The 23,795-nt window shown below is 32.0% G+C and overlaps 1 protein-coding gene across 1 annotated transcript; it reads left to right on the top strand.

The window, feature by feature from the left end:
* Positions 1–2,100: 2,100 nt before the first annotated feature.
* On the top strand, positions 2,101–23,532 carry LOC122637039 (cytoplasmic dynein 2 heavy chain 1). The gene is made up of 43 exons (XM_043828861.1): positions 2,101–2,445; positions 2,530–2,858; positions 3,417–3,579; positions 3,655–3,842; positions 3,964–4,076; positions 4,420–4,665; positions 4,805–5,025; positions 5,111–5,509; positions 5,600–5,841; positions 6,284–6,607; positions 6,770–6,836; positions 6,950–7,286; positions 7,398–8,140; positions 8,226–8,388; positions 8,487–8,706; positions 8,815–8,941; positions 9,209–9,535; positions 10,061–10,342; positions 10,425–10,668; positions 10,787–11,294; positions 11,510–11,905; positions 11,988–12,167; positions 12,256–12,740; positions 12,811–13,127; positions 13,244–13,392; positions 13,466–13,744; positions 13,848–14,077; positions 14,341–14,718; positions 14,827–15,260; positions 15,390–15,524; positions 15,602–15,831; positions 15,961–16,170; positions 16,310–16,598; positions 16,855–17,364; positions 18,083–18,363; positions 18,659–18,853; positions 19,356–19,587; positions 19,775–19,928; positions 20,186–20,408; positions 21,354–22,087; positions 22,180–22,430; positions 22,522–22,819; positions 23,078–23,532. Exons 1-43 carry the CDS (start codon positions 2,215–2,217, stop codon positions 23,374–23,376), a joined length of 12,363 nt encoding a protein of 4,120 aa, XP_043684796.1. The 5' UTR covers positions 2,101–2,214; the 3' UTR covers positions 23,377–23,532.
* The last annotated feature ends 263 nt before the right edge of the window (positions 23,533–23,795 follow it).

The following is a 23,795-nucleotide window of genomic DNA, read 5'->3' as shown; positions in this document are numbered from 1 at the left end:
ATTTTTTAATTCAGACATAACCAAAACAATATTTTATTTATTGTTAAATATCGTAATGTATTAAAACGTACAGTCATTTGCCCTGATATTTTCATTTAACGTTAAATTGGAATGCAAATGCTATCGATTGCCCAGGTCTTATATCATGTATAGAAACCTAACGGGCTAAAAAAAAGTTCAAAAAAATGAAATTAGAAAAAAAAGACATTAAAAAGAAAATAAAGTCAAAAAAATAAAACGAAAAAAACAAACTGAAAGAAGTTAAATTAAAATAAAACAAACTCAAAATATAAAATAAATATGAAAGCAAAATAAAATGTAAAGAGAAGAAGAAAAAAATGTAAAAAAGAAAAATGTTTATTATATCCTACACATAGAGGGACATAGCTAATACAATAAAATTTACACATACACATAGAGATATAATAATCTATTATATTATAATTTATTAAACATATAACTGAAATTAAATGAATATATATAGATAATAAGATAAGTGCATATAAATGTTAGAAAAATATAAATATAGAAAAATGAAGCAATAGTAAAGAAGAAAATATGTTTATTTAAATAATGAATTTTCTTCAGCTCTTTAGTTCTTTTCTTTTTGTTTAATCTAACATAAATCCATTAGATCGAAATTTGAATTCATTTTGTTAAACCTATACCTAAAATTCAAATAATTCTTGCATTAAAAAAAATTACATAAATTATTTAAGAAGTATGTGAATATATATGACTGTCTGCGTTTTATTATTAATTTATTTTATTAAATTTATTATCAAAAGTTGACACTATATATCTGCATAATTACCATAATATGCAACATTCAGTATATCTCACGCATACTTGATGAAATTAAAAATTAATTACATAAAATAATGAATAGATATAAAAACATATCGCATATCTGTAGTGTAAAAAAAGAAAAAAAAAAACAAGATGAACATATATGTTAATAACACGTTCGTAAAACTCTTTGTTTCGATGAAAGAAAAAAGAAAAAAAAAAAGAAAAATTTCGATGGACACAGTAATGAAATGACAAAATGATGACAATAATAATATAGTTTAAAAACGACGACAAGTAATTTCCTTTTTTTTTTTTCACCAGTTTTACTTCACTGAAATGAAATTTGAAATAGAAAAGAATAATATTAATTGGGTAGAGGCGATTCAGAGGATATGTTCTTACTCCTGAGCCCTTCCTACTTAAAAATTAAATCATTCATACAACTAACAATGCTACCTACCTATCTAATCCTATATTTAAAAAGAATGGTAAAAGTAGTCCCACCGGCAGGACGACTTCACAATTCTCATACGATTTCATTCGGATGGAAAAATGCATATGTAAAATGCATATATTGAGAGAATATGATTATTTTTTGAAATGAAATGGCGCTTTGGAACGAAAGTCTTGGTGTATAAATAAAACGAATGAAAAGGTTGAAAAGTACATTCAGAAGTTGGACGAAAATATTATAGAATAAGGGCAGATCTGTATTCAGGAATGCACATGGGTATTCAAGTATGTAGATTTATATTTTCTACATAGAATTATATCCATATATGTAATATAATATTTCTTTATTAATATATATATTTCTTTTTAAAAATAATTATATATATATATATATATATATATATATATATAATGTTTAAAATTCAATGATAGATTAATTTTTCTTCATCTGTCTAAGTCATGCAAATCCTTTTTTTGTCATTGTTTAAATTATCGAGCGGTAACAACAACGAGAATAAAATTTATATATAAATGAAAATTATTTATTATTATAATAAATATAATATATTGTATATATATATAATATATAATATATAATATATATATAGTATAATATATATGATATATAGTATATATTGTCTATATATATAGTAAAAATCGTGATAGTGTTTTTTTTTTTTTGATACGGATGTATCAATCATAGAAATTGTGAAATAATCACGTGGAAGCATCCACGTGTCAATAGAAGTTGGGTGCTGTTAATGCCTTTGTTTTCTACTAGGTTGTCATGGGAACTAGAACGATCAGCAAGCTGCAAGGCCAAACACATGACTCGAACATATCACATAGTATACGTTTTTACTATATGCAACACGTACTTCTCTCGAACTTAATAAAAATATTACTATATCGACATTCGAATAATGTAATAAAAATTGTCGAGACTATAGAAGGATCGAGATCAAGAAAATGGTGGTGATCGATAGGCGCGGATCGTTCATAGTGTCGACGGCTGGTTATTTCTTCGGTGTACCTGTTCAAGAAGATAAAAAGTGGTCCTCGCCAGTCTTAGAAAAATTTTTTAATCATTCTACGTGTAGAACGCTTTGTGCGCAACCAATTCAACCTGAGAACGATGAATTTCCTCTCAAACTCAGTAATGAATTACTTGCTGGAAAGAATACATTAGTTTTCTTCAAGGTAGTTATTATATACGAACATAGATTAATTTTTTTTTTGTAATCAATGAAAGAAATAAAATGTTTTTAATCATTCGTTCATTAGTTGTCAGCGTCGGTCGTCACGGAAGAGAATTTTCACGATTTGGTACAAGTAACTTCGATCGGAGCTGGCGAAGGTTCTGCCCTCATCGAAGTTTTACGACAAGTTTGGGCTCCCACTCTTAAATCATCTGGATTCGATCCGGCTTCTTTGAAAAAATTAGAAGAAGATCTTCTCGGTCCTCGTCCACCTACGTCCATTGCTGAGGAAGAAGCTTTTTGGATAAAACGAAGCAATGAAGCGACTCGATCAAGAGATAAAACGTCCTTCGACGAAGCTGCAAAGATATTGAACGATATTAGAAACGAACTTGAGAGTGCGGCTGTTTCGAGGTTCGATTTTATTTATTCATGTTTATATTTCGAAAGGATTAAAAAAAATGGTTTTTAAAAAAATATTATATATGTTGCGCCTTAAGGTATGCAAACATTCGTCCAACGTCGATAATGTCGCTTGCGAGAGTTATCTGTCAGTAGGAAATTTTTTTTAACCCTTGGTGATATGCAACATGCATTGCACACGCGTACTAAGCTATTATATACCTACAAGGATTGAAAAAAAAGTTTCTTACTGACAGATGGCGCTTGCAAGCATTATTATCGACGGTGTTTGAAGTGTTACATATTTTCAGGCTTAGTATAAAACATTTATATGAATGATTATTAAAAGTCAATGAATAAATATTATAGTATAAAATCTATAATATAAAATATTATAATATAATATAAATAATATAAAAATCAATGAATAAAACAGTTAATAATGAATAATTCTTAATCAAGTATAATAATCAAGGACTACACAGATCTTTATAATCCAAAACTCAATTTTTCTCTAATAAAACATTATTAATAAAACGTGTATTAATAAAAATTTAATTTACAATACAGAGATGGATTTATCGGTCTAGAGGAATCGCTCGAAACGATTTCTGGTTATGTCGATGACGTTTGGAAGTTAGGCAGTGTAGTTTACAAAGAGGAACGTATGAAATCACTATTGGAAATAATTGGAAATGAGACGGTTATGCTTGTTGAAAATCTTGTTAACGAGGTGAGACATCAGAGTACATACTTTTCTTTTTTTCATTTCTATATATGACACACGTATGTCATCGACATTTTTTAGACAAACCTGAATCAAGGTCAAGGTCAGATTGGAGCAGATACAGTTTCCATGGGTGCAATGGTATGCGAGAAATGGGTAAATGCAAGCGAGAGATTAACAGGACTTTTCTGGCCTCATCATTCGCTTCATCCTTGGAAAGACACTGTATTTGTACCTGGAAAATGTTCGAAACTTGGCAGGAGACTTAGGTACAACTTAGAAGAAATTTCTCTATTTTTTCTTTTTTTTTAAATTAAAAATATTATTATTATTATTATTATTATTATTATTATTATTATTATTATTATTATTATTTCATAAATTTTCCAGACAACTCAGCGAGTTACGTGCTCAGCATCGTCAATTGATGAGATTGCTAACATCCAGTGAAAGAACACGGCTCGATGCTGACAATCTTCTTCAAAATTTTAAAGATATTAAAGGTGATATTGTCTGCGAAATTATATTGTAAGATAATTATACTTAAAAAATTAGTATCATTAAAATGAATATTTTACGATTAAAAATTTATTAATCGATATTTAAATTAACATTAAAATCATTATAATTAATATCAAAATTAATATTTTATACATAAAAAAGAATTATTATAAATAACATTGAAATTAATATTTTATGATTAAAAATTTATTAATCGATATTTAAATTAACGTTAAAATTATTACGATTAATATTACAAATTTATTATATGGATAATTATATTTAAAAAGATATTGTTATATAATTTTTCTTCTTTTCTCAATTATTTTCGATATTCAAAATTAGTGGTGTACGGCGAGGATGAGAACGATATCGAATGGAATAGAATGAGACGCAAAGTCGAAGAAGCTTTAATACCAACAGAAGAATTGGTTGCTCAAAAATTGAAGACTCAGATCGCTGATGCTAAGACACCTAATGCATTATTAGAGGAATTCCGAAGGTATTTCGATCTTATGAAAAGAGATGCTTTAAAAAAGGCTCTTCGTAGCGAACGTGAAGCTTTGCTTTTGGCGTACGATGATCTGATTGGTAAGAAGAGTTTCAAATAATAATAATAATAATAATAATAATAATAATAATAAAAATAAAAAAAAAATAATAATAATAATACGAATTAATTATACCGACATAGTCATGCATTTTTTTTCTTTTTTCTTTTTTTTAATAGAAACTTGTCTTGCTGGACCAGACACAGATGATCTATTGGATACTCCTAAGATACTTCAAGAGATTCAAACCGCGAGATCGTCAGAGATGCGATTAGAAAGTTTGATAGAACTTGGTAAAGAACTTTTAGCAGATCTACCGGCATTCGAAGAGACCGTATCGAAAGTTACAACAGCGTTGAAGGACGCTGAAAGAAAGAGACAGTATCTTTTAGAGTCTTGGGTAAATATATATTTCTTTTTTCATATATATATATATATTTTTTTTTCGTACGACTTAATAACAAAAGATAAATAATAATGTAAAGGTGAACGAGACGAAAGATGCAGTTGCTAGAAAAGAGTTAACTTTGGGTACAGACTCTGCAGTTATCGAGTTAACTGGTACAAGTCTCATGCGAGTTACTTACGATCCTAAATTAATGACATTGATCAGAGAAGCCAGAGCTCTTTCAGGACAAGGCGTTGAACTACCAAGAGAGATAAGGGATCTCGTTGAGAGAGCTAGTTTATTAGCAGGTCGAGCAAGGGCTTTACAACAAGTTGCGACCTTCCATAATACCATCGGAGATCGTATGGTGCCTTCTCAAAGACCTCTTATGTTAACTACTGCATTGGAATTGGCAAGAGCTGTAAAGGAACAATCAGGTGTAGTGTGGTCCGATCCTCAAGCGGTTGATGGTTACACGAATCGACTTAGAGAATTGGTTATTATCAAATGCTATTAATTGAGATTCATTATTCGATTTGTAAAATTTTTTCTAACGACTACGATATTTTTATGTTTTGTTGATTAGGTGACGAAGTTCGCAAGACAAAACGCTGAATTAGCATCTAAGCATTCGAATTTACGCAACTTAGTATCGAATTTATTTAAAGGCGAGGCTATTAATCTCGTAGGTAATCAGAATATTTGGAAGGATACTTTGATGAATATGAGAACTATCGTTGATAGTGTCGAAGCAGAGTATGGTAATACGACTGCTTGGAAGTTGCATTGGGATCGACAGCTTTTGAAAGCTTTGGGCGTGGCTTATAGGTAGTGGAATAAATTTTTTGTACAAAGTATCAAATTGAAATCATATGACAAGTATAATAATCAGAAATTATCATTGATCTGAAAATAGTTTATATAAATATTATATATATATATATAATTTAAATATTATATATTTAAATATATATATTTATATATATATAAATTATATATATGTTTATATATTATTATTATATTATATTATATATATATATACATATAAATTACATACACACACGTATACATAAATGTATCAATTGCTCAATAAATATTATATTATAATATTAAATATTATATACTATATATTTATATATTTAATATTATATATTATATATTATATATTTATATATATGTATAAATTATACATATATATATATAAATTAGATGCACACACACACACACACACAGTTATACATAAATGTATGAATTGCTCAATCTCCCATAGTGGTGCCCTGCCATCGTTGTTAAGAAAATTACCAGAGCTCAAGGTCGAACTAATATTCCGCGATGGAATGTTGCAATGGCGACCTACTCTCGAAGAAATTCGAGCGAAAATATATTCTGGTATACGACGTTCTCTCTCAATTCCTATGAACTTTCGTGGGGTCGGTAATGTCGAGCACGCTCAATTTGGTAATCTAGTTCATAAAAGTGCTTACTTGTTTGGTGGAGTCTACAAGCAAGCTGAGATTGCCTTAAATGCCTTGGAATCCGTTAGGATCAAGTGGTTAAACTTGGCGGCACCAGCGAGAATCGATATTGGTGAAAAGTATGTACGACACAGATCAAATATCTCGTTTATAAATTATATCTTTATAAATAGTTGGTTAATATTTCTCGAGTATGATAATCGTTATAAAAAAAATTATGATAAAAAGAAAAAGAAAGGAAACAAAAAGAAGAGCAACATTTTATTTTTATATGCCAACAGATTAAAAGGAGCATCTCCAAACGATTGGAGTAGAGCTTTCAAGGACGCTAAACAATGGGCACAAGAGGTAGCTAATGATAACCATAAATCGATAAATTATCATAAATTAATTGTAATAGAATTAATTATATACGTACTAATCTTCGTTACTTCTTTCTTTTTCTTTTTTTGTCAATGTAGGTTGGCAAATTGCGAGGAGGCGAGGTAAAAATTTGGTGTATAAGTATCGACACTGGAACGACTAGGAACGATTTAGAATCGGCATCTCGTCGTTATTGGGAACGTTTGTGTTCGGATTTGCGTGTCGAGGCTTCTTCAAGATTAGTAGCAGTCGTTGATTTTCTTTCCCTCGCTGCGAAAGAGTTAGAAAGGAGGCCACATAACGTTGAAGAAGTTGGATTAGCTAACGAAGCTCATGAACGGATTGAAAAACAATATGCCGGCATTGGTAACGAAATGGAAGCTGTTGCTGGTCTTGCTAAAGTGTTGGCAGCCTGGACAAGTGAAAAATTGGAAGGTATCTTTTCGACATGAATAAACCAATGAATTTGTTTTTTTTTTGTTTTAAATAAAGTTTAAAAAAATTAACAAAGTTTCATTTATACCAATTAACTTTTTAATATCGTAGGAATTAATACAGCGAACATAGGTTGGCAAGAGTTGGCTGATCGTTTGGAAAAGCACAAAGCAGTGGTATCGCGTCAATTGGAGGACACTAAGGTGAATCTTCGTCATCGAGGAATAGCGTTACGTGATGAAATCGAAAGATGGGAGACCAAGTGGTTGGAAAAGCCTGACGTTATCGGTATAGATTGGATAACGTCTATGAGAGATCGTTGGATCACTTTAACTGAGCAAAGGGATAGCTTGAATATAGATTGTCAAAGAATCGGTGTGAATTTAAAGGATATCATCGAGGACGATTCGACGAATTTAAAAAAGCTCGAAGCACAGTTAGAAGCAGAGGAATCGAATTGTAGATTTCAAGCGGAATTTCTCGAGGAACTTGATAATCAAAGAGCGGAGGAATGGGCAGTTGCGAGAAGAAGATTACCGAGACTGCACGATTGGCTTGATTCATGGGAAACCAGGATCCGTTTACAATCGATCGAAGATCGTAGTTCTAAAGACGAGGATAAAGTATCGTCGAACAACGTACAAGTTGAAACTTTCGTTGGTAAAAGGTTACGTGAGATTAGAGACGCCATCGATTGGATTCAACTTCTTCGAGGGGATGAAATAGCTGAGGAACATTGGACGGAATTAAAGACAATCCTTTGTTTGAACGATATTAAAAATTTACGAGATTTGACGCTAGGTCATATACTCGATTGTAAGGACAAATTACGGGACAATGTCGATCGCGTTAAGGTGAGATGTGAGATTTGTTTTTAACGAAATATTTTGATATTTTGGCTGAGGAAAATAGGGATCATGCGTAATCTTATTCTCCTAGGAAATAACAAAGAGAGCTGCCGCTGAAAGTGGGATACGTCAAGCGATATTGGAATTAGAATCTTGGGAGACATCGGCCAGTCTTCAAATTCAACAGACAAAGGACAATAAAAACTCGATTATTTATATTGTCGGAGAATATGGCAATCTTTTGGCTAGGACAGGTATTAATCGTCTTGTTGAAAATGTTTAATCCTGTTAAAAATTATTTTCTTCAAAGAGATGTTATGAATTTTATTGTTAAAACGAATGATATATACAGGTGAATTACGTCTTTTGCTGGAAGGTGCAAAAGGTGCTGCAGGATATGAAAGATTTGCAGCTAGGGCAACACGATGCGAGGCTAGTTTATCGGAGATCGAAGAACGTATAAAGATACTCAGTATCGTGCAAAGAAAATGGGTTTATTTGGAACCCATATATGGTAGTGGTGCTGCACCAAATGATTCTGGGAAATGGTCGAGAACGGACAAAGAATTTAGGTCGATTAAATATAAAAATATAACGAAATGATATTAACAAATCTTGGATTTTACGAATATTGTTTCTTTTCTTTCTTTTTTTTTTTTTTTTCTTTTTCTTTATTTTAGATATCTTATGGGAGAAGTATCACACGATCCTCGAGTATCGTCCATTAGAAGACTCCCTTTGCCAGCGTTAATTAATTTGAAGGATTTACTCGACAGATGTCAAAGAAGTCTTGACGAATTTTTAGAAGTATGTTATTTTTTTTTTATTTTTACTATTTTTATATATATATATTTTTCTATGTAATTTTATATATTTTATATTTTATTATACAAACGTTATATCTAATATTAACGATAATAACTTTTCGTAGATCTTTTTTTTTTTTTTTAATAAATTTTTAATATTTGCGATATATCATTATTCATATATCTAAGATATTTCAAATGACTTTTGCAAACGCTGACAAAAGTTAATTAATTGTTTTTTTTTTGTTTTTTTTTTTTTCGAATATAGGAGAGAAGATCCTCTTATCCTCGTTTATATTTTTTGAGCGACGAAGATCTTTTAGAATTGGTGTCAGGGAGTGGTAAAGCTTTGGAATCTCATCTTCCAAAATTATACCAAGGCATAGGATCAGTGATAAGAGATGATAATAACAGTTTAATCGCTGTAATATCACCGGAGGGTGAAATATTAAATTTATCGGACGTTATCGATACCAGTGAACCATTACCAAGATGGTTGAATAATCTTGAAAAAGTGATAAGGAATACTCTTCGACAGAGTCTTGATAAATGTTTAATAGACTCATCGCCTGATCCTTCAATTTATCCAACTCAGGTACGAACTTTTATTGGATTGATCAATAATTAAAATAATACAAGTTAATTAAAGTTTTATTGGATCGGTCAATAATTAAAATAATATAATTTGTATTTTATATATAATTATATATAAATATATATATTAAATACAAATTATATATATATATAAATAAACAAAACCATAATAGCCCATAAAATAAAACAAAACCATAACAGATCATAAAATAATATCGTATCGTAAATTTATATAAAAGGAATTACTAAATGTCTCTAACAAAAGCATAATAGACCATAAAATAAAACAAAACCATAATAGACCATAAAATAAAACAAAACCATAACAGACCATAAAATAATATCGTATCGTAAATTTATATAAAAGGAATTACTAAATGTCTCTAACAAAAGCACGATAGATCATAAAATAAAACAAAACGATAATAGCCCATAAAATAGTACCGCATTGTAAATTTATTTACAAACAATTATTAAATATCTCTAGCATTATCTATTTAGATATGAATTATTGATAATATTTCAGATACTTTTGTTATCCGAGAGGATCAGATTTACTGAACGTTGCGAGGCCGCTTTAAAAGAGGGTAATGTGGGTTTGAAAAAATTGGTAGAATTTTTGGATACTCAAAGAGCTAGATATAGGGGTCTCGAAGATGTTGGTGATACATTGACGGTATTAAAAGCACGCGGATTACTTCTCGATACTGTTCATCATCTCGAAATATCTAGAACTCTTTTGAATAGTCTCGAGAATGGTGAATCTACTTGGTGGTTGTGGTACAGACAATTGAAAACTTATAGAACGGTAAGGTTTTTTTTTTAACTAAGTAATTTATCTCTCTTATGGGGTATCATATCAGTTCGATAACAGGTTTTCATTTTAAAAGAATAAAGGTCCAGTGATAAGATGCGCTTCTGCGGAATTCCCATATCGTTTTGAATATCAAGGAGCAGCAGTTGGTTTAGTTTGGACGTCGCTAACCGAAAAATGTTTCTTGGCTTTAACGCAAGCGATGAAACTAGGATTAGGTGGTAGTCCAACTGGTCCAGCTGGTACTGGTAAAACTGAGAGCGTTAAAGCACTCGGTAGTATACTGGGTAGATTGGTCATTGTCTTTAATTGCGACGAAGGTTCGTCTGTATCAATCGTATCTGTTGTCGTTGATAATTAGTACAATATTATCGTAACTAAAAATAGGAATATTTTTTTCTTCCGTTTTTTTTTTTTTTTTTTTTTTTTTCTTAACAGGAATGGACGCAAGCAGCATGAAGAGAATCTTAGGTGGTTTGGCTCAAGCTGGTGCTTGGGGATGTTTCGACGAATTTAATCGTCTCGAGGAAGAAACATTGAGCGCCGTTGCGATGTTGATTAGACCTCTTCAAGAAGCTGTAAGAGATGGATCGAGTCAAGTTGTTCTTAGTGATCAAAGAGTTAATCTCGATCCACACTGCTGCGTATTTATTACAATGAATCCTGCTGGAAGTGAATATGGTGGACGTCATAGACTTCCAGATTCATTGGCTCGACTTTTCAGACCTATTGGCATGGCTCATCCTGATAAATTTGATATCATCAAAGCATTGTTAGAATGTGCTGGTTTTTTGGAATCTTCTATGCTTGCCAATCGTTTGGTCGAAACCTTCGAAATATCTCAAAATTTACTTTCGAAACAGCCGCATTACGATTGGGGTCTTAGAGCACTTCGATCGGTAATCGATGCTATTTCATCTGCTAATCATCTCGATGAATCATCCAGGTATTAAAATTTACAAAATTAATTATTACTTGAATACAATTATTTTTTAATCGTTTTGACAAATTTTTATTCTTTAAATTATTTTTATTTTTATTAAAAAAATTCATTATTATTTAATTATTACTATTGTTATTCAAATATTTATCAAAACACACACACACACACACATATATATATATATATTTATATGTATGTATTTTTTTTTAATTAATCAGACTATTGATCGCGATAAAAGATTCAACATTACCGAAATTAACTGAGGACGACGCCAAAAAGTTTCTCGATTTGTTAGTTGACGTCTTTCCTAACACAGATCATTTGTTAACCGAGGTATCCAACGAAAAAAAAGATTTGCGAGAAGCCCTGGTAAAACTTTGCGAGTCTGAAAATTATACCAGGAATATCGTAGAACAGTGTATACAATTGAGGGATCAATTAAAAAGTAGAACGGGTGTTGCGATCGTTGGTCCACCTGGTAGCGGAAAGACGACCATTAGAAAATTATTAGCCGAGGCATTGTCTAAAATTGGAGAACCAGTAGATCAGTGTCTCATTTATCCTGGCGCAGTACCAAAATCAAGGCTTTTAGGACGCGTTGATCCAGAAACAAGGTAATTTTCGTTCTGATAAATGATACAAAGACCAAAATGATATACTATAAATTATTATTATTAATCTTTTTTATCTTTGAAGAGAATGGAAAGAAGGATTATTATCGAGCGCTGTGATAACAGCCGGTGAAGCTTCAACTTGGATCATTTTTAATGGCGACGTTGAACCAGAATGGGCGGAAGCATTAAACTCTGCTTTGGATGATAATAGATTATTAACATTACCTAATGGGGTTGGTGTCAAACTCGGAAACGGTATAAGGTAAATAACAAAAATATGTATCTTTTATTATCACCATCATCGATGCATTAATTGATTGAATAAAAATGAAAAAAAAAAAAAAATATAGGTTCATATTCGAGACACATAAACTGGCAAGTGCTAGTCCAGCTACAGTTTCACGATTAGGTGTCGTCCATCTTGGAATGATTAATCCAGCATCACTTCTGTTTGCTTTAAACATCGAGGATTTGCCTGTTAACGTTCGGAGCAATATAAAGACACACCTATCTCCCTGCATCGATGAAATTCTCAAGACAAACTCGATACGATCTTCAGCTTCCGGTTTGGTCAATTCAGTTTTATATCATTTACGAAAGGCACATACACAGACACTTGGCACAGAGGCACTTATCGGAGCTTTCTGTGGTCAAATCGAAGATCAAAACGTTAGAGACAATCTGGCACGTTTGATTTATCAATTGACGGATTGTTGGTGTCCAGATCCTGAGAAGCCATTCGATGTTGTTTATAATGAAAAATCTGATCGATTAGAACCGTTCATTGATATTTATCAATCCATTGAAACAGATGACGGACCTGTTCTACTTTCAGGTAATGATTATTAAATATAACACGAATTATGTGACGCAATGTTCATTAACATTTTACCGTCTACTTTTAGGACCTGTTAAAAGAGCATTAGCGTCTATTTTACCCTGGATAGAAAATGATTATCCCGTTATTTTACGAGGTCAAGAGGGCTCCGGTAAAAGTACATTGATAGCTGCTGCATTATCATCTATAAAAAATAAGGATAATGCACCATCGACCTTGATACAAGGATCATCTCTCTATGGAGCACAAGATCTCATTACACGTTTAAAACGAGCTTGCGTTCGTTTGGATTCATCCTCTCATGGGAGAACCTATAAACCTAGAAATGGTTCACGAGTTATACTAATCCTTAAGGATATACACTTAGCTTCTAAAGAGATGCAGGTAATTTTATGTGTTTGTTTTGTTTTCTTTTCTTTTCTTTCTTTCTTTCTTTTTTTTTTTTAAAGAAGATAAAAATTATCATCTACATCGATGTCAAACGAATCTTTCTTTCGTAGGAATTGTTGAGAGAATTACTTCAGGACAAAGGATTTCACGAGGATGATTTAGAATTCGCTCGAATTCCATTAACGCTAATTTCTACTGCAGATTCTATTACTGCTCTTCATCCGAGATTAGAATGTCTCATGGCTACGTATTATTTACCGTTGGTATCGATATTGAAAGAACTAAATTAATCATAATTATATCGTAACATATGTTTCTGTGAAATTATTTAGATCTCCAAGTTCGAAAGAGACCGTTGCTATGTTGGAACTTCATCTGAGAGATGCGTTGAAACAGAAGGACGATTTAATGGACACTTGGATTTCGAAGACAGCATCGGCAATGTTAGAAGCTTATCAGTCAACGAATTTGTCCAAAGAATTTTCTTACTTGTGGACACCGAAAGATCTTATTTTGTGGGCTGATTGTCTTGGTTATTATTTATCTCCTGAAAATGTGGAAGATGTTACCTGTCATCTCTTAGATGCTGGCCGACATTTATTCTATCCAAAGTAATTTTCACAATATTTTTTTTGTGTTTTTTTTTTGTGTTGTTTTCTTTTAAAGTAGAACGTCAATTAAAAGAGAATATCAATTTGTTGTAACGCCGTTCAGATTAACAGCTAAAGCACGAGTCAACTGGGACTCCATATTGTCTGCTAAAATGATTGAAGTTAAAAATACAATCAACGATGTTTTCGTTTGGAAGATTGGTAATACTGAATTGTTACCTATTGTGGAAGAGGAATGGAAAAATAATATCATAAATGCAGCTGCTAAATGTGCTCGAGAAGGCGAACCAATACAGGCAACAATTACTTCCCATCTTCTACAAATGATTGCTGGTATTATAAATATTTGTTTAGATTCTGACCTATTCAATTTAGGATTATTATAATATCGTATTAATCATACATATCATATCGTATAATCTATATAACATTCATTTTCCATAATTATTTATTACAATTAATATCAAATATATACGCCTGTTTATAGGCAACACTTCACATTTCATCGGTAATTGATTAATAACGAAGTATGAAGGGTAGTCTATTAACAGGCGCGAAATGTTTGATAATTCTATTTGAATTTACTTTGATCGAAGGCATATGTTGGACATTTGGAACACGTTTACGTGGTGTAATATTAACTGGACGACCAGGAGCAGGAAGAAAATCAGCTGCCAGATTAGCAGCAACTTTCTCATCTTTTCGATTCATTGATTCGGGACCTGGGCGAGCTAAAGCTTCGATCAAAAATGCTGTTCAAACAGCCGGTATCGATGGTGAACCAACGATGCTCTTACTCGAGGAACATCATATGAGAGAAGAAGGAATGTCCATTTTAGTCAGTGCTATTGTCGCGCAAGGAGAATTGCCAGGACTTTTTTCAACCGAGGAATTGGATGGTATGATAGCACCATTGATAGATTTATCAAGGAGAGAAGATTTTCCTGGTACTTTGGAACAATATTTTTATTATCGTGAGTAGTCATTAAAACGTTTGGAATTTTTTAACGGGACCTTAAAAAAAGAAAAAAAGAAAAAATAGAAAGAAAGAAAGAAAGAAAAAAGATCTCATTGTTTCTCAGGTCTCCGCAGTTATCTTCGTATAGTTATGATTCTAGACATCGGTGACATGAACTCAAGGTTATTATCATGTTCTGGATTATTCAGATATTCTGCTATAATTGGTCCATGTATCGGAAACGAATGGTGGTCTTACGAAGCACCATTGACCGAGTTAGCGATTCAATATAATTCACATGGATCAGAAGCTTCTGAAATATCATCTCCAGACACACAAGTTATGATTAAAGCTCATCTTCAAGCTCCTAAGCAACAACACGCTCCGGCACGTTTCTTAGCACTACTTTGTACATCTCAACATCTTCGTGAAATTTGGAGCGAAGAAGTTGAAAGTAAACTTAATAGTCTTGGCGCTGGTATAAGTAGATTAAGAGAAGCCGGTGAACACGTCGCTAAATTGGAGGATGAAGTTTCTAAGCAAAGACAACAGCTTGAGGTGTTAATCTTCTTTTCTTTCGTCTCCTTTTCCTTTTCTTCCACTTCTTTATCCTCTTATCTCATTGAGAAGAAATTACATTTACAAAATTAAGAAGATAATTAAGGATATACGTTTCTAATTTATTAGGTTGAAAAAGGAAGAGCTAATGCTGCATTAGAAAAGATTACTGCGACAATGAGAGGTGCCACAGGGCAACGAGGCGAGATGACTAATTTAAAAATCGAGACCGAACGAGAGAGCGCTGAGTTGGCACGACGAAAGGTAATTTTATTCTATTTCTCGTATTTGCTTTTAATGTAATGAAAATATCACGAGAAAAATGTCATCTCTTGAAACAGACCGATATAGAAGGAGAATTGAGCAAAGTCGAGCCATTGGTCGAACAAGCGTCACAAGCTGTCGCTGGTATCAGTGCCGATGCTCTTGCCGAAGTTAGATCATTGAGAGCACCACCAGCACCGGTAAGAGATGTCCTTGAAGGTGTTCTGAGACTTATGGGTATCAAAGATACGTCTTGGAACAGTATGAAAACATTCTTAGCTAAACGTGGGATCAAAGACGAAATCAGGTAAATTTTTTATATTCTAAAAAAGAAATTTTCGGATAAACAATTTTTATTTAAAGAAATCTTATTGGAAGAATATTTTTTAAAGAAATTATCGGATAAACAATTCTTTTTTCTTTTTTTTAATCAAAGAACCTGGGACGCGAGAAGAAGTACCTCGGCGAGTTTAGAAGCGGTTGCAAAATTAATCAAAGAACGTCCTGATAGTTTTGAAGAAAAAACTGCTAAGAGAGCATCGGTGGCTGCTGCACCATTAGCAGGCTGGGTACTTGCAAATTTACAATACGGACAAATTCTTCAACAAGTTGCACCTTTGGAACGGGAACAACGTTTATTAGCCGAGTATAATCTCCTCTAATTATTAAATTTCTTTTTGAAAATTTAATTTTTTAATTATGAATATGCTGTGTTATCAAAAAAGTAAAAAAAAAAAAAAGGAAAAAGCAATAATATAAATTACGATAATATAAATCGTTTGTAGACGATTATCAGCTGCGGAGGCTCAGCTTGGAAGATTGGCGGCTGGTTTGAACACCGTAGAAAGTCGTGTTTCACAGCTTCAAGAAGAATTGGCTGAACATTCGCGAGGTGCTGCGGCGTTGCAATTGAGAACGGAAACAACCGAGGCTAGTTTGACCACGGCTAGAGCTCTTTTGTCGAAATTAGATAAGGAACATCGTGATTGGCAAGCACAGTACGAAGAGTTGACCAAACGTAAAGCAAGATTAAACGTCGAGGCTGCTAACACGGCATCCTTTTTGATCTATCAGGTAAATCAATTTTTGTATTTTTGAACGTATACATACATATATCAAATTATATATATATATTAATATTATATTAATGTATAATATTATTATATATATATATTAATATTAATATTATAAAATACAATGTAATACAATAAAATTATATATACATATATATATATTATTTTATATATATATATTAATATAAAAAATAAAAAAAAAAAACAGAAAAAAAATCGACCAACCTCACAAATTAAAATACATATATTACTCTTAGGATCCGGAAAGAGATGACAAGTGGAAGAGGTCGGCCATTGAGTTATTGATCACAGAACGAGAAAGATTACTTTGGCGAGCTCAAGGACTCCCAGCGGACACCGGAAGTCTCGTTGGTGCTGCATGCGCGTTGAGAGGCCCTTTGGTACCTATTTTTCTCGATCCATCGGGAGTTGCTGTTGCCTGGTTGAAGTCGAATCTAGGATCGAAATTGGAAATAACTAAGGCCGAGGATCCTAGATTTTTTACCGCTTTGGAATTAGCTGTTAGATTTGGGAAAGCCTTGTTGGTCGAGGAAATAGTTGAATTTCCCTCTATTCTGTTGCCACTTTTACGTAAACGACCATTGAGACTCGGTGAACGTATTTTGCCAGCTCAACAAGGCTTCAAACTCTTCTTAGCTACGAGAAGAGATCGATTGGATAATATACCAAAGGAAGCTGACGCCGTTCTGTTCAAAATTGCACTTGGTGCTGGAACGAGAAGCTTGGCTGAAAGACTCGTCGATAAGGTTGGTGTTATTATTCGTTTATATAATAATATAATAATAACATTAGTAGTAGTAGTAATAATAATAATAATAATAATAATAATAATAATAATAATGATGATGATGATGATGATGACGATGATGATAATTAATTTTGTAAAATATATTTTTATTTCTACTTAACTTTTCATTATTTTTCATTTTCTTTCATTCTTCTTTTTATTTCTTCTTTTATCAATTTTTTTTTTAAAAGGATAACATATTTTTCTTTCTATTACACTTTTCATTATTTTTAATTTTCTTTTATTCTTCCTTTTATTTCTGCACTTATCAATTTTTTTAACCGATAATTTATTTTCCTTTCTATTATATTTTTCATTATTTTTAATTTTCCTTTATTCCTCCTTTTATTTCTCCTTTTGTAATTTTTTTTTTTTTAAACGATGATATATTTATCTTTCTACCTGACTTTTTATTATTTTCAATTCTTTTTAGTTTTTCTTTTATCATTTATTTTAAACCATAATATATTTTTCTTTCTATTATTTTTTTATTATTTTACGAAACGTTATTTAGATAATTGAGTTTCTCTCTCTCTCTCTCTCTCTCTCTCTCTCTCTCTCTCTCTCTCTCTCTCTCTCTCTCGCTTTTTTTTGATATTGCCGAGATAGTAAGAATTTTCTATAATTTTAAACTCGTGATACTCGATCTTTCTTGTTTTCTTTTTTGTTCTTCTTAGGTTTTGTTAAAGGAAACTCCAGAAATCGAGTCAAGAAGAAGAGAAGCTTTAGAAAGAGAAGAGAAACTTTCTGGCGAACGAGACGCTGCTCGAGTAGATTTGTTAGCGCAATTGGGTAGAGCCAGAGGGCAAGATCTTTTGCAAGAGTCTCAAGATGGCCATGGTGCTGGTGATAGTGGTGGTGGTGGCCTTTTAACTTCGTTGGAAAATACTCAGACAAAGGCCAAGGAGATTTTACTGGCTCTTGAAGAAAGTCGACGTAGCCTTGAGGATATTTCTAAGTAGACTTAAAGCTCTCTTTAAATTTTCTAATATATCGCAAATTTTCATTTCGTTTTATTAGAGTAAATTTTGATTTTATTATAGTATACACTTATATGGGCATCATGATAAAAAACAATTCTTTTTTTTTTTAATTAAAGCTTCAAAATCTTTTAGATTGATATATATATATATATATATATATATATATTTATACAGTTTTGTATATATTATTTATTATATATTATATATTATATATATTTCTTATATTATATAATATTTATATATAGTTTTTTATTTTCAATGGTTTTTAAGGAGAATGGAGAGTGGCGAGAAACTCGCTAAATTCGCAGCGAACGTTTATAAGGCCGTTAAGGGACTGACATCCTTAAATCCTTTATACGTTTTCTCAACAGAAGCTTTCACGGACATATATCTCGAAGCAGAGAGCAGCAGATCAATAGCTGTTGCCGAAGAGAGAAAAGAACAGGACAGATTAGTTGAAAAGAGGTCGTAAAATTGAGAAATTTCTTATCGCTAGAAAATAAAATAGAAATGTTGCAAATTGATATAACAAAAAGGATGATCATATCAAAAAGTTTTTTAAATGGATAGTCATTTGTGATTTTACAATCTCGAAAGAAATAAAAAAAAAAAGATCTATAGTTTATAAAAAGTATTAAAAAGAGATTTCAAAAAGATTTTTTTTTTTAGAATTTTTAATACGAAATATTAAAATATATTAAAATAATTATATTAAATAAAATAATATATATTAATATATATATATATATTAAATATATTAAAATATACTTATGAAATATAATTAATTAATAATTTAATATATATATATATATACAAATTTTCATTTTAAAATTATTTAAAAACTTTTGATCCAGCCAATAGACTTATAATCCTCTTCTTCAATTAAATTCATTTAATATTCTACCATTATTATTTGTCTTTTTTACTCCGTGATGTATAAACGAATATTTCTTTTTCTTTCGTTTAGATTAATTGCATTAACAGTGCATTACTGTACAAAGGCAGCATATAGAAAACATCGACTTTCACTTGCACTGTACTTGGCACTTTATTTAAATCCAGTATCGGAAATCGAGAGAAATTTATTGCTCGATAGTGGTATACCAAATAACGAGGATAATATCGATTTTGAAATACCCGATTGGGTGCCCGATGAACGTCGAACAGCTGTGAAAATATTGGCCAATTCGATGCATCAGGTATATATTAGCACGATCCATCTGTTTATCGATCTATATGTAGATATATATATATATATATATATATATATATGTATGTATATATATACACATACATACACATATATAACCGCAAATCAATACTACGGAAATATCCATTTGTGTTTAGAATTTCGCTTATGTTTCTCGCTATTATATATCGTAACAGGTCGCTGCTAAAATGAAACGTGCTTGGTTCGAGGATATTGGAAATGTATACAACGACAACAGTTTGACTCCATTTCAGCGTATTCTAATTATCAAAGTCCTACGTCCGGATTATTTGCACACAGCTCTCACGAAATTTGCTATCTCGCAATTGGGTACGTTATACGTATTATACGTGAAACGCACAGTGCGTGTTATCATTTATTTATTATCCCTATTTGAACCAACGAGATGTTTGAATTAATAATCAATTACTTTGAATTAATAGGAAAAAGAAATTGATACGAAATTAATATTAATCAAAATTAAGACTAATAAGACATTTAAATTAATAATCGACTGATTTCTATTAACACGAAAAAGAAATAGAAGAAAAAAAAATAATAATGATAACAAATAATAATTTACAAAGGTGTACGAGATTTGGCACCACCAGCATGGACTTTAAAAAAAATAGCGGAAAACGAGGGATCAACAATGCCGATACTTTTGTTATTATCACCAGGAACTGATCCTGGTCCGGAGTTAAAATCATTGGCCGTAAATCATGTAACTTCCTCAATCGTATTCACCGAAGTTTCTTTGGGACAAGGACAGGTTGGTCAAGCGGAGTTAGCATTGGAAGCTGCGTGCAAGTAAGGATTTCATTTCATTTAATTAATTAATACATACGTGCTATAATAACATGCTAATTATATATCATTAATATACAGGATGTTTTTAAAAATGTGAGCATTACTTCGAAAATAGATTCAGTACGGTGAAATAAGAAAAAAAAAGTTCATACGAACATACGCCTGATATGACCTTGTTTCCAAATTATAGCTGTTTTTATCCGAAACCTGTTATTTCATAATTTTCGCAGAAATTCTGGGAATTCTTTGAAGTGGATTTTTTGTTTAAATTGTAGAAATTATAGAAATTGTTTAAAGTGGTTACTCTCGACTTGAATATAGGTTTCCAAACGTTGCATCCATAGATCTACTCACTCGTTCAAAAAAATCAGGTGTTGTTTAAATTCGCCTACAACACTCTTGAATACGATATCGCAATTTTTCAAAACATCGTTTACTGCTGCATTGTAAACCAAAGACATTAGGTGCTCTCATAAATAAAAATTTAGATCAGGTGATCGTGCTGGCCAATCGATTGGTCCTCCACGAATCAATCCATTTATTAGGGAATCTCTCATTTAAAAACTGTCTCGTTAGTCGATTAAAATATGGTGGTGCAGCATCAAGCATATACCATATACGGTTGATGACATCAATCGATACGTCTTCCAATAGTTCATATAAGTTTTCCCTTAAAACTGAATCCTACGATTCCTCCAGTTAATGTCCCATTCAGAAAAACTGGTCCGATCAAATGGTCAGCAGTTATTCTTGACAACAGAGTCATACGAATTAGTAAAAGACAAAATAGACTATAATTTGGAAACAAGATTATATCGGATCATATGTTTATATGAACTTTTTTCTTGTTTAACGTATTGAATTTATACTCGACGTTATGCCCACATTTTCGGAAACACCCTGTACTTCTCGTACCACAATGGTCATATAATTATCACTTTTTAGAAACGGTAGTTGGGTGTTATTGAGCAATTTACAATTAGCCTTGACTTGGCTACCTCGATTAGAAAGTCTATTGAGATCACCTATGTGTACTACCGATAAACAAGCAACCACAAGAATTTGGTTGACCACAGAAGAATGTATAGGATTTTATCCTGGTCTTGCAGGACTATGTTTAAAACTAGCTTACGAGCCACCAGAAGGAGTTAAGAGAAATCTAAAAAGATCCTTCCAACAACTCCAACAATTGGAAGTGAATAAAACTAACGATAATATTCCTGGTATGTTTTTATTATCATGGTTACACTCGACCATTCAAGAACGACGTAAATTCGTTCCACAAGCCTGGATCAGATCTTACGAATGGAACGAAGCAGATTTGGGTGCGGCTTACACATTGATCGTTGATAAAACGATTAAAATCAATCAAACGCAAAATTGGGAAACGGGTCAAGGATTATTGGACGTTGCTGTTTACGGTGGACGATTACAGGATGATTACGATATGCGGGCCCTTCGTGCTATTATTTGTGATGTTTGGTCGAAGGATGTTTTCGAGGGTCGTCGTACTTTAGGCAACGTTATCAATATCCTCGATATATCGGAAAACGATCCATTAAAGATCGTCGAAAATTTAAACGACGAAGATTCACCAAGAGAATATTTTGGTTTACCTGCGAATGCTCATAGAGCTTGGGAAAGGATAGCCGCTGAGATAGCCTTAGCTCTTCTCAAAGGTAAATAAAATGTTGTCGAAAGCTTCAACGAAATAAATAAAAAGAAAAAAATCTTATGACGTCTGACGACAAAAGGAATTCGTTTATTCCAGGTATGACGATAAAAATATCGAGTAACGATAGTCGAGGTGGAACGAGATCAAAGAATACGATTGAAGAGGATTTAAAGGAAACCCTAGATAAACGTTTGATGAAATTTGAAGCATCGTTGAACTCAATATCCCAGGATAAAGAGAAAGAGACTCCAATGAAGCGTTTCTTCGCTGATGAAATTGAATTTACTCGAGATTTATTGAACCGTATAAGACTGGATATCGATTTGATTGGAATTGAGAATGCAAAGGTTATGTTTATGATCAATCTTTCAGAATACAAGATATCATTATCGATTATATTTCAATAGTACTAATCGTTCTGGGTTACTGTCGTCGTAGACTCCTAAACATTGGATAAAAGAGTGGGAATCTGGACCGAAGGATGCAGTAACATTCGTTAATGGATTATTAATTAGATATCAGATATTGGAATCGTGCAGCGTTACGAGTTTCCCATTTCGTGTTGATCTCTCTGGTCTTGGTAGACCCGGTGCGTTTTTAGCAGCTTTGAAACAACACACCGCACGTGAGATCAATCATCCACTCGAAAATCTTCGACTTCGGGCTCATTGGATCGATGATCGTAAGACCGAACAATGGAAGGTATCGGTGATTATCGAAGGACTTCTTATTTCAGGTATACCAAAAAAAAAAAAAAAAAAATGAGAATAATGAATCATACATTATATTCAAGGATCCCATATTTGTGTACTTTTTGTAACTTTAGGTACATTTCTTCTTCTTTTTTTTTTTTTTTTTGAAACTTTATAATCGTTCAGTCAATTTATTGGTCGTTTTATTTTATAAAATCTATTTTAAGAAATCATTCGATTTTAACGATTTATTATCCAAATCGATTGAAATTAAAATTGACTTGAAATTTGTTGATCAACAGGAGCTTTGATAAAAGAGGGTAGTCTGATCGACGTAGATGCAAATGACGCACCAATCGCTGCCGCGCCAATTTGTCAAATCGCATTCTTACCAGAACGATATTCAATCGATAAGGATAAAGAAAAGAAGACGTCGCATTCATATTACGAAAAGGAAGAACATAAAGATCGGCTTGGTGTCCCGGTTTACAGCGATTCTCAACGAACTTCATTCGTTTGTTCACTTCCAGTCGGTTGTCCTCGAGAAAATCGAAACGTTTGGCTACGCCGTAGCGTTGCTCTTTATTTGAAATCGATCTAATTATTAATTAAACAAATTATTTGATAGATATAATTTCATACATCAGATTCTAGATCGATTATGAACACAAGAAAGTTCTAAGTGTCTAAATCTGATCTATGATTCATTAATTATTAACAGCGTTATTCGTTAATTGATTAATTGATTAAGCTCATAGATAAAAAAAAAATAATAATAAATCAAATTAAAAAAAGAAAATATCATCGCAATTAACAGGCTAATTAATCGATTACGCACGAAACCGAGGACACTCGTTTCTAAATTTGAACTATTCGTGATCTATCGATTTAACGTTGACATTGATTAATTATAAAAATTGATTGATCGACAAATTATTAATAGAATTAGTTTACTCGGCGACTTAACGATAACTCTAGTTAATTAATTAGTTGAGATGGTAGATAAAATAACAGAAGGGG

Source organism: Vespula pensylvanica, chromosome 24, assembly GCF_014466175.1.
Source record: "Vespula pensylvanica isolate Volc-1 chromosome 24, ASM1446617v1, whole genome shotgun sequence".
In the NCBI taxonomy this organism is placed as follows: domain Eukaryota; kingdom Metazoa; phylum Arthropoda; class Insecta; order Hymenoptera; family Vespidae; genus Vespula; species Vespula pensylvanica.
The sequence above is the reverse complement of the archived record's forward strand: the minus strand, read 5'-3'. Positions and strand labels throughout refer to the sequence as shown.

Coding starts and splice junctions, on each gene's coding strand:
- LOC122637039 (XM_043828861.1), top strand. CDS start 2,215: ATGGTGGTGATCGATAGGCGCGGATCGTTCATAGTGTCGACGGCTGGT. Junction 3,580..3,654: donor TTGAAAATCTTGTTAACGAG/GTGAGACATCAG, acceptor GACATTTTTTAG/ACAAACCTGAATCAAGGTCA. Junction 8,942..9,208: donor GTCTTGACGAATTTTTAGAA/GTATGTTATTTT, acceptor TTTCGAATATAG/GAGAGAAGATCCTCTTATCC.